The 12,387-nt window shown below is 43.3% G+C and overlaps 1 protein-coding gene across 3 annotated transcripts in view; it reads right to left on the bottom strand.

Annotated features, from left to right (window-relative positions):
• ATRNL1 (attractin like 1) overlaps positions 1-12,387 on the bottom strand; it is a 2,205,421-nt gene that overhangs the window by 1,769,132 nt on the left and 423,902 nt on the right. For all 3 annotated transcript variants that reach the window (XM_029610472.1, XM_029610473.1, XM_029610474.1), the window contains exon 7: positions 7,269-7,356. In XM_029610472.1, the coding sequence (XP_029466332.1) occupies positions 7,269-7,356 (88 nt within the window). The remainder of the gene's footprint in view (positions 1-7,268; positions 7,357-12,387) is intronic.

Genomic DNA, 12,387 nt, shown 5'->3' with positions numbered 1-12,387 from the left:
GTTAGCAAGTAGCACATTTAACACTAATCCGAGAAAATTCTTTTTCCCTCAACGCACAATTAAGCTCTGAAATTTGTTGCCAGAGGATGTGGTTAGTGCAGTTAGTGTAGCTGGGTTTAAACAAGGTTTGGATAAGTTCTTGGAGGCGAAGTCCATTAACTGCTATTAATCAAGTTGACTTAGGGAATGGCCTCTGCTATTACTGGCATCAGTAACATGGGATCTTCTTGGTGACTGGGTACTTGCCAGGTTCTTGTGGCCTGGTTTGGCCTCTGTTGGAAACAGGATGCTGGGCTTGATGGACGCTTGCATGGCAATTTCTTATGTTCTTATGTAACACATTTTGATGAATGACCCTGCTGGTTATTTAGACAAGCATTTGGAGAAGAAGAAATAAGTCTTTTTTAAATAGGGCTGTTTGCATGAGCTAGTGAGGCCTTTATGATGATTTCATTTTGGGAATATCTGATTGTATATTTCATGTGTTTTTTACTGAATTATTTATATTCTATTTTATTTTCAGGTCTAGGATATTTTTATGTTGTATTTGTACTGATTTGAAGTTTTTACATTTTATATGATTTTATTTTTATTTATGCTGTGAACCATTATGATTATCAGAATATCGGTATACAAAATAATATAAATAAAAAATAAATATTTTAATAATACTGCTGATGTATTACACACTTCAGAGGTGGGACCAACCTATGTAGGGTTCCCAAATCTTATTTTTCTTACCAAAGGATGTGAATACTTTTATTTACTAGGGTTAATGGAAAAACATTCTGCCAGAAATTTTTCCAAGCCATGGGCCTCAGAGCACTTGCCAGTTTCCTTAACAAGAAAGTGCATATGACAGCATGAAAAAAGAATGTTCAGAAAATTTTTACCCCCAAGTGAAAAAGTTAGGTAATCTTACATGTAACCTGCTCCCAAATATGACTGTGTACATAGTTTCTGTTTATTCTTTATATTTAGATTTACATACTTGTGCTTTCTCCAACACTTATATACTCTCTACATACCATGTTTTGCTCCTTCCCGTTTACCATACCATGTAACCTAAATCGTTCCATGTATTTTCTTTATCTTTTTGTACGTTACTTGTAAACCGATACAATGTGCAAACGGCTATCTGTATATAAAAACCTTTAAATAAATAAATAAATACATAAATGATGATAATTTATGTGAATTTTCTGTTTATCCCCCCCAATATAGAGATATGTATATAGATGGATAAAAATGTTATGACTGAAGAGCTCAGTGGATTAGTACAAGGAAAGCCTTTTAAGTCTAGGTCACAGGTTGAAATCTGCCCCTGGTTGGTAAGGACCAAAAGGCTTTACTATCTTGAAGTTATTTTATATATTTACTTCTCACTCAATCTTATATTCCATCTTTACCAAGAATATGCCAAATGTGAAGTAAGTTGATAACTTTTTTCTAATTCCCTGTGGACATGTGTCCCCATTATTGAATAAAACATTATCCACCACTGCCACTAACTGGCACCTTTAATTACTATCTCAAAAGGTAGGCCAAAGGTTGAACCATCTAGAACAACCCAACTCTCTTGTATCCTTAAACAGTCCAACCGCAGCAGGTTTGAAACAATCTGGCAGAGAACGGGAGGTAAATGTATTGGAAACCTGTGCTGTACATGTTTTAGATGATTACAGGACTTCATTTTCCAGATTTGATGAGCTGGTATCTTTCACAAGAATTACATTTCAATAACAGTCTCATTAGCTTAAAAATCTATTAGTTCTGTTAAGCTGCAGTTCTAATGAAAATAAAATATTTCAAGCAGGAACCCTGTTACAGTAAGAGGATAATTTTCAAAGGGACATCCACAGGTAAAACTATTTTATGCACAGAAATCACCTAGTCAATATCCATAAGTCATGTTTGCAGGAAAATTTTCCTGGATTGAGCGAGTGTGTTCCTAAGTGTTTGGACTTACGCAGATATGCTTGAATTTTTAAAATTATACACGTAAATTTTCACAAAAAGTCTATGCAGAAACTTTAGCAAGAAGATTTTCTAGGATATTTTTCAAGTCCACTTTTAAAATTAGTGGAACTTGTGCACATATTTTCTATTTTATTTGCAATGTTACAAACTTACCCCCTTAGTATATTAGAAACAATTCTACAGTCACTTCGGGCAAACCATTCTTGTAGAATATCAAGTAATCCTGAGACTGTGACTCCAACGTGCAAAGCAGTGTACACTGAAGAGGACGCATATGCGCCCTTGCCCCCAGAATACCTCTAAGTGACTGCCATCTCACACTGTCGGGTGTATTGTTTCTGCCAATAGTCGCACCCGCACCATCATTTTCAGAATGCGGATCTCCGGCAGGAACACCCTGCCTTCCTTTGTGCCAAAAAAGACTACCAAGATACTTCAGTATCTGGGATGGCTGCAAATTGCTCTTGGCCAATGTCACTGACCAACCTAGTTCCTGTTGCAAAGAGATCACCTTGCGCGTGGCCTGAAGACTCTCTTTCATGGCTCTTGGCCTGAACTAGCCCATCGTCTAAGTACAGGTGGACCAGAATGCCATCCTTTCTCAACACTGCCACTACCACCCATCAAGACCTTAGAGAAAATCTGGGCACGGTGGTCAAACTGAAGGGTGGCACTCAAAACTTGTAACGTCTCCCCAAAACAGTGAAACACAGAAAACAGTTGATGCTCCAGCTGGATGGGAATATGCAGATATGCCCCTGACAAATCCCTGACTGTACTATCTTTATCAGCAAGCATAAGCTTTCCATGCGGGAATGAGTCACTTGCAAAAGCCGGTCGATTCCCTTGAGATCCAAGATGGGACAAAAGGAATCCTCCTTCTCGGGTACAATGAAATAAATGGAATATTGGCCCATATTTTCTTGTGACATGGGCACTGGGATCTGAGGAATCTTGCCAACGAACACTCCACTGCTTGTCTCTTCTGCAAAGAGCCGCAGGGAGGCATCATGAAAATGTCCCGAGGAATGCTGGGAAACTCCAGGGCATAACCATTTCCTATCTCCAGAACCCACTGAATTGATGTGATCTCGACCCACATCCGATAAAAGGGAGAGATAGGCGACCTTCTCTCTCTTGTTCCTGGGATGAGTTGGTAGACCCTCATTGAGGGGGTCAGGGGGGGCATCATCCCTCAAGCCCACACCCAGTCCGGGCTGCGTAGGACGAAGGACTGAGACCTAACCAAAGTTTGAGTCCTCTGAGAAGCCGCTCTTCTGTAGGGTCAAAATAAATTTGAAAATCCCTTGCTCTGAAAGAGCACAGCACCTGCTTTTCCTCTGTAAACCAAGAAACCAGGGATTCACCCCACTTATTGGCCTTTTTTAGACTTTGAAATTGTATTGTTCGATCAATTCATCAGCCATAGCCGACACTCAATCCTACTTAGCTTCTGAGATCAGGGGAGAAAGGGCTAATTCAGCACAGTGTTACATACCCCACTGCCCTGAAATTCAAACCAAACTCAGCAACTATCTGAGAGAGAAGCAAGCAAGAGCGAGCCACCAGGAGGCAGCAAGAGTTCAGCTGCAATTCATTGCCACCACCTCAAAGGCCTGCTTAAAAATAGCCTCAATTCTCCCATCCTGCAACTCCTTCAAGCCACTCCCCCCTTCCACAGGGATAGTCATCCACTTGGGGTCGGCACACACCAACGCATCCACTTTTAGAAAGTGCAACTGCTCTCTCCACACTGGATCCAGGGGGTACAGTGCTTCCAAAGCTCATCCCACTTTAAAATTAGCTTCCGGGGTGCCCCATTCAAGATCAACGAATTCTTGAACATCCATGGAACATGGAATTAGCATCTGGCACCCCCAGCATCTTCAGTGCCTGAGAGATCAGAGCCGGCAACTCATCTTTATGAAAGAAACGCAACATTGTACTATACAGCTCCAACCCTGGAGGAATTTCCCATCCTCCAGGGAGAAAGGATCGCCTTCAACATTCATGCCATCTGGGTCCCTATCAGCATGACCCACAGCAGGTTTAGATGTACTCCAACGCTTACCCACGGCAACAGGCATGCGGGGATCCAAAGTCTGTGATCCTGAACTCTTAGGCATACCATGCAGCACCTGAGCAAGGCCTGAGAGCGGGGCCTAGCCAAAAAGCTGCTCAACTTGACAAGCTATTTTGCAGCAGACTTGCGTGCAGAAGAGTGCAAGAACACCACCAGGGCCCATATCAAAACCAGGGGGTGCCGGGTCCTGCACTCACTGAGTTGCATTCCCCCACTGACAAACCAGTTAGGGAGCCCCAAAATCAGGCAAAAACTCTGACAGGTCCCCATCCGGTCCCATTCCCACATCATGCTGGGAAGGGCGGGCTCAGCAAAATCAGCTGAAATAACTCTCCCTGAGTCTCCAAGCAGCACTGACACAAGCTAGGAGGGATGCCAGGCTGAGATGGCTGAATATGGCAAGCAGCACAAAAGTAAATAACCCGCTAGCAGCACGCTCCCAAAGCATCTGACAGTTGTGTGGCCAGCTGCACGCCTGCTCAAGGCACCTAAAAACAAGCTCTGTCCAGTAAGCGCATACTATGGACATCCAAAATGTAGGTACCCAATATGCAGTCCAGGTAATTGCCCAACTGAGCACCAACTTCAGCGCCCACCTAAGCACCCACCCGGGTGCGCAAGTGCGATTCAAGGTCAGACACTGTTTTGCGGCAGACTCGCACAAACAAAAGCGCGTAAACACTGCTGTGGCCTACCACGCGGCATCTACGCAAAACCTGACAGCAGGGCCTAGCCAAAAGGCTGCTCAACTCACCAAGCTGTCACGATTCCCCAAGCTCCCTCGGAGGCGGGAATGGACATCGGATCGGCAGGCCAAGGTCCAGAAACCAGAAGGGGAATGGAAACCCTCTTTTTTTTTTTAATTTCTTTTTACCTGAGTTCAGCCCGTCCCTGCAGAGAACAGAGTCGGTCTCCAGCTGCAGGGGGAGAGGACAAAGGCTTTCATCGCTGTGCTCAGCTTCCTGCACCCGCTAGCCTCTCAACTGTTTCTCTCTCTCCACAGCTAAGTCCATGCCAGAAAACCAGCTACCAGACCAAGGCACTCTACTGAGGAAGGATCTGCAGATATCATTTCAGGAAACTCGACTAAGGGAGAGATCATAAGCTATCACCACATGAGAGCGGGGCAAATTATTTTCCTTCTTCTTTCCTCCTTTTATTTCTTATTTCTTTTTTAAGCAATCCCTGGAAGGGAGATGCATGTCCACCACCTACTGGAGATGGAGAAAATACTGGCATATATATGCAGGAGTATATATATACTGAGACATCAGCTTTGCTCCGTCTCTATCTGCTGGTAGAGGTGCATAACCCATTGGTGTGGATGAACCTGTCTAAATGCTAAGAAAATTCTCAATTTCCCTTCCTAATGTATCACCACAAATCCTACTTGAACTGTGGCTATACTCTACCTCCCCCACCACTAATATCCCCTGTGCTTGCCCTCCTCGGCATCGGGAACCCAGGAGAAATGCTGTGCTCGGGTTAGGAAAATGAACTCTCAATTTACGAGCACCCATTTTCCTAACCCGTGACTGTGCATGGGTTAGGAAAACGGATGCTCATAAATTTGAGCGTCCAGTTTCCTAACCCGAGCACAGCCATTTCTCCTGGGTTCCCGAAGCTGAGGAGGCACTAGGGATGCACAATTTCCAGTAGCACCTCCTTTTTAACACCACAGCTCATTAGCCTACTGCATCACATGCCTGGGAGAGGTGAATGGACGCACCTTAGGAAAGCGAGAGCCAAATGATGAGCGCCTGTTTTTCACACAAAGATATTGCATTGGCCTGATAGTGTGCTCTAGCTGTGGAATTTCAACTAAGCCAATTGAGCAAATGATATGAAAGGAGTGAGTATTTGTACATTTTAAAAGAAAAATCCTTTGGATGAGGTGTGGAGATGGACAAGGAGTGCACAAAAACATTTCAGGGTATATGCATTCAAGACAGAGAACAGCTGTCACAACAGAATATTCACATATGGATTGGGGAAGGCAATGACAACTGGATCAAAGTTAAAAATGCTTTCCATTTCCAGAATTCTGCTGACCTGGAGCAGGCAATTTCTATCTACAGATTACATCACCATAAACTTCATGAAATAGTGGTTTCTTACTTTTAGCCTTGCTCTGTTGAAACTCAAATACATATGTCAAATATTACAGACATGCTCAACAGTTTGTAATGTGCTATTCCAAAGGGCTTATACCAAAGTGACATTCTCCTTCAATCACTAAGAGCATATTATAATAAATATCACGCCTATCGACCGTTTTTCCCCCTCTCAATCAGGCCGATACAGTACAGTGCGCTCCGACGGAGCACACTGTTAACCTGCCCTTGGACGCGCGTTTTCCCTTACCCCTTATTCAGTAAGGGGTGGAAAACGCGCGTCCAACCCGCAGAACCTAATAGCGCCCTCAACCTGCAAATGCATGTTGATGGCCCTATTAGGTATTCCCGCACGATACAGAAAGTAAAATGTGCAGCCAAGCCGCACATTTTACTTTAAGAAATTAGCGCCTACCCAAAGGTAGGCGCTAGTTTCTGCCAGCACCGGGAAAGTGCACAGAAAAGTGCTTTTCTGTGCACCCTCCGACTTAATATCATGGCGATATTAAGTCGGAGGTCTCGAAGGGAAAAAAAAGAAGAAAAAAAAAAGAAAAAAAAATTTTAAATGGGCCGGTGGCTGTTGGGTTGAAAACCACACGCTCAATTTTACTGGTGTCCGGTTTCCGAGCCCGTGGCTGTCAGCGGGCTCGAGAACCAACGCCGGCAAAATTGAGCATCGGCTGTCAAACCCGCTGACAGCCGCCGCTCCGGGCTAAAAGGAGGAGCTAGGGGACGCGCTAGTGTCCCTAGAGCCTCCTTTTGCCCGTTTCTACCACCAGGCCTCATTTAAATAGAGAATCGTGCGCACAGGCAACTGGCCTGTGCGTGCGCCGGGAGAGCGGGCGTTCGTCCGCTCTCCCGCAGACTTTACTGAATCGGCCTGAATGTCAGAACCCACTAGCTCTTTAGGCATTTGTGTAGGTCACGCCAGCAGCTTAACAAAATTTGTAAAACATTCCAGACCTAATCCTCCTCCACCATTTGCACAGTGGCATTTGCATCAGTTCAGAACATGGGTTTGCTACCTTCCTGCAGCTCATGCAAGACAAGCCATATGTATGTTGTGAGCCTCAAGAAGCAGCTCCACCAACCTGAAATAAAGCAAGCGAATGTCCATATCTCTGGAGAGGGCCGTGTAACACAGGGACTACGTTCCATATACTGCTCTCCAAATTGTAACTGCAATGGAAAGAAAAGTATTAATAACTGGGGAGAGTGGAAGATTCCTGCCATTCTCCAGTCTTCTTTATGAGGCAGGAAGGAGAAGATGAAAAGTAACAAAACAGAGATCATCAGGTCAATGCAATACCGTGCATTCAGGCTAGATCACAGGTTAACCCGCAGTTGGATGCGTGTCCATTACCCCTTATGCCATAAGGATATTAGCATGTCCAAAATGCACATCCAAACCAGTGCATAGCTAATAGCACCCATCACATGTAAATGTCATGCTGTTGAGGCTATTAGCTATTACCCTCTTATGCAAAAAATAAATGTGTGCCCAAAGCACACATTTTTATCCTAAAAAATGAATGCCATCCCAAAAATGGCGATATTAAGTTGGAGGACCCAAGAAAAGGAGTAACATAAAAAACAAATAAAAAAAAAAAAAAGTCTTGTCGGCAGTCAGATTAGGAAAACGGATGCTCAATTAATGCGCATCCGTTTTTCTAACCCGTGGCTGTGCACAGGTAAGGAAAAAATATGCTTATAAAATTGAGCGTCAATTTTCCTAACCCAAGCATAGCCACTTCTCCTGGGCACACAATGCCATGGATGCGTTAGGGAAACACAATTTATCCCTAGCACATCCTTTTTAATGCCCAGGTGAGGTGACTGTGCAAGCATTAAAAAAAAAAAAAAGAGCATCCAGTTTGGATGCATATTTTTAGTGCATCGGTATTTCATCGGCCTGATGTATGATTTGAGATTAAATGTTTTGTTCTTTTTCAAACCTTTGTCTGCACAGAAAACTGATAAGAATGCTTAAAATGCATAACTATACCCTAAGCATGCATTTTATCTATCATACCCTTATGTAAAACCATATGTAAGAACCATGTGTTCTTCAGAAACTCCCTTTTTGCCTTTGCCTTAGTTACTCTGTACCAACTCTAGCTGAACAATAATAATAAAGGAAATAAGTTTCCTTACCTGTAAACAGGGTTCTCTTTAGACAGCAGGGCGAATCCGCCATTATGCGTGGGTGACATCATTCAATGGTGCCAATAGGGACTCATTTCTCAGAGCTCAGTAAAAGCCTTACTGAGCATGCATGGGAGTTTCCCTGGGCACTGTCCTTTTGAGACTCTCAGTCTCTTCCAGCTTTTAAGCATTAGTGAGGTAGTCAATTACTTGGGGGGGGGGGGGGGAAAGAGGGGGAGTTTTAAGCATGGCTGATTCAACCTGCTGCCTACAGAGAACTCTGTTTACAGGTAAGCAAATATGAATCTGCTTAATGTGTGAAGAGTCCCATCTGAGGGCTTCATTGTAGAACAATTACTTAACAGACAACCCGACCCTACCAGGTGAAAAGGCTGTGCAAAACAGCTTGTCTAAACTTACTAGCACCTTGAGACAGGCTGTCCAGACAGCAGCAGGATGTGAAGGTGTGACTTAGATTATAAAGTAGCAGCTTTGCATGTGTCTTCAGTGGAAGTGGCACTAAGATGAGCCACAGTTATCGCCATGCCTCTCACTTGATTAGCCTTGAGAGAGTCTGTAACCAGCACATAACGCCATGCTATACAGTCCTCTAGCTAATTAGACAAAGTTTGTTTGGCAACTGCTCTATTCAGTTTATTAGAATCAAAGGATATGATCAACTGAGAAGCTTGACAATGAGGTTGAGGCCTCTTCCGTTAATATGCAAGGGTTCTCTTGTTGTCCAAGGAGTAAAGAGCTGGTTCTCCTTTGGGCACATGCAGTTTTAGAAAGACGGCTGACAGCAAAACAGCTTGGGTAAGGTGGAATGCAGATACTACTCTCAGAAGGAATTTGAGGTGAGTTCATAAAACAACCTTAATATGAAAAAACTGCAAGTATGGTGAACATGTAATTCACTTAGTCTTTGTGCTAAGGTGATGGCCACAAGAAACAACACTTTACAGGTGAGATACTTCAAGTCTACCAACTCAAGATTTTTGAAGGGAGGCTTTATGAGTTAGGAAATGACAGAAAATTTTCTGACCAGAAAATTAGAACAGGTGTGGGCAACCTAAGGCCCACAGACCAGAACCAGACTATCACAATTTTTTTGGCCTGCATAACTTTTTCAAATCACTATTATATCCAGCCTGCTGACATAGAACATCAAGACATCATCATGGATCTGTCAGCTGAGGGCGCAATAGGAGGCCCTCTTATGATGATGGAGTAGTGTATGATTCCAAGATGTGGCAGTGTCAACATCAGCAGGCTGTTGATGCTTTAGGTGGCATCTTTTGATGAAGGAACAGTGGAAGAGGGCAGTGCATGCTTGCAAGCTAAGTGCTAATGAGCACAATGAAGTGCAATTTAAATAAAATTATCAGAATCCCTTCAGTTGTTAACAGCTGAAGAGAATCTGTTTTTATTTCATCCTCATACTCATTAACCCGTGCCGGTTCTTAAAAAAAAAATGCATTAATGGTAGGTGGTCAGTTCTGGTGGCTTTCTAACTGGGATTCTCCTTTGTCACGCTAAGTAAAATTAATTTTTCTTTCTTTGATTTATCTGCTGAAGTTTTACAGTGATGCTGTATTATGGTATTTATTTCAACGTTACCTGCTTACTTGCCCATCACTCAGTGGTTTATGTTGTTCATGTCATTGTTGTTGGCACACTGAAAACACTGCTGCCTTTTTTTTTTTTTTTTTTTTTTTTTAAGTAATGCAGTAATGCTCTGTAATTTTTTTGCTGCTGCTTTGTTCCTTATGATTACCGTAATTTTTTATGACAAGCTCCAAAGGGGATCCCCAGCCTCAGTTGTAGACAACATATAATGTGGCCCTAGTACAAAAAAAGAATTTTTTTTCTACCTTTACTGAAGAGATCCTGAGGCCAGAGGATAAGAAGAATAGGTATAGAAGCATGTCCTTTTGACCACAGAAGAAGAGGTCAAACTTTCTTCCATCTGAAACTGTAGGATATCCTCGTTTAAGGTCTTTTGGCCAAAATTGGCATATCCTCCACCTACTTAGGTAGAAGTAGGGAGGAAACTACTGCACATTAAACAGCTATGACATGAGGGCCAGTGATAACTGCTCTGGATGGTAGAGTATCCCTTCTTCAGTGATGAGAGTTGGAGAAATCCCCAATGGAATCAGAGACTAGTGGACAGATGGATGAGATATATATACTATAACTGCCAATGCCAGGCCAGTGCTAGAAGGACAACCCTCGCCTTGCTGTGAATAACAATGGCAATGAGAAGAATTGGCATGTATCGAAAGAGCAGACAAATACTCCAGTCTAGCACAAAAGCATCAGGAGCTTATCTGTAATTGCTCAGAAACATTGAAAATAAATTCTTGACTTTTCTGTTGTCTTCTGAGGCGAACAGGTCTATTACTGGTACTCCCCAATAATGGAACAGGTCAATTGTAACTTCCCAATTTAAGGACAACTCATGCGGCTATAGCTGTCAGACGATCTGCCAGTATATTCTGGACCACTGGCAGAAACGAGCAATTGAGATATGCGCTGTGATAACCAGTCCAGGACCTTCTCACAGAGGATTTACAAGCCTCCTTTGCTTGTTCACATAAAACATGGTCACTTGGATCAAGATTCTCTTGTCTGACAGCAGATTGGAGAAAGCTCTTAAAGCATAATGAATCGGTCAGCTTCGAAAAGTTGACGTTCCTCTAGGGCCCACATCTATATCTTGGGAGTTACAAAGATCTGATGAGAAAGTGGCTGGACCAATTGATCCCAATGGTCTCAAAGGGCCCACTGAAGATCCTGCATGTGTAGTCAAATCAGAGGAACTATGTACACTGCCATGGCCATGTGATCCAGAAGAACAAGGATCGATCTTCCTGTCGCTTGGTCTCACTGCAGAAGGGATCTCTGGCCCTTTCAACACAGAGAGGGAGGGGGAGAACACCTGAAGAGAGTCGATTCAGGCTGCTATAAACTGACTATTTTAATGCTGGAAAGAAGAGTGGCTCCACTGTCTGCTTTCGCAAGAAGACTTTGGGGTTCTACCTGTCAGTGTGTTCCACACTGGCCGCCATCTTCAAGGTGCCATACTGCTACTACAATCACGGATGTCCAACCACGACTCAGTAAGTTGGGAGCATCATGATCCTAGCCCAAGCAGCTATAGCATAGAGAATGGGTTTCAGTAACGGGCATGGGATTCTCACAACTGTAAGGCTTAAACCCACTAACTGTAGGGTCTTAGGCCTTTGATTTCTCCATTCTTCAATTTTTGTTTTCTTTTTAGGGGATGGGTTTGTAGAACTAAAAATTTCCATTGAGGGGGCTGCCAAGGGAATGAAGAATAAACGAGAAGAAATATGAAAACACAAACCTAAGGCCAAAAACAATTTTGAGATAAAGTGGGAAACAGCTGTACAGTAGCTCAGATGAAGAAAGACTGAGGGGCTCACCAGGAAACACACATGTGGGAACTCCTGCGCATGCTCAGTAAGACTTACACTGAGCTCTGAGTGTTGGGTCCGTGTAAGCACTGCTTGATGATGTCACCCATACACTATGGCTAATTTATGCCTGTTTTTCGATGGAGAAAAGGAAGACTACCAGTGGAACTATGAGCTTATTATCAAATGGCTAGTCTACGACTAAATGAAAAGGAAGCTTGAGGGCGTTATCATGGTAGCTCTAGAACTATATACCTGAACACAGTACTATGAAAATCGCATTTAGGGTCAGGATTTTGATGTCTAATGTTGAGTTTGCTCACAACCTAGAGCTACAGTCAGACACATCATCAGTGAATTCCCCCTGCCTACACCTGTGTAACATCTACAGTGACTGGACAGGATTTCAACATGTCCACAAACAGCTCTGCCATCACTAGTGTCCACTTGACCCAGGCCAAAAGGAAATCTCATCTGCTTCAGAATGAAGCTTCTAAGGGATGTCATGATTCAAACAGACATAACCAAAGGGGCCACATGGTCAAACTCCATGTTCAGCAACAAAACCAAGGCCACCATCCATTTTAATGAGATTGTGTCTGAAATGTGCTACACACATTTC

Source organism: Rhinatrema bivittatum, chromosome 7, assembly GCF_901001135.1.
Source record: "Rhinatrema bivittatum chromosome 7, aRhiBiv1.1, whole genome shotgun sequence".
Taxonomy (NCBI): domain Eukaryota; kingdom Metazoa; phylum Chordata; class Amphibia; order Gymnophiona; family Rhinatrematidae; genus Rhinatrema; species Rhinatrema bivittatum.
This window is presented reverse-complemented; position numbering and strand designations above follow the sequence as displayed.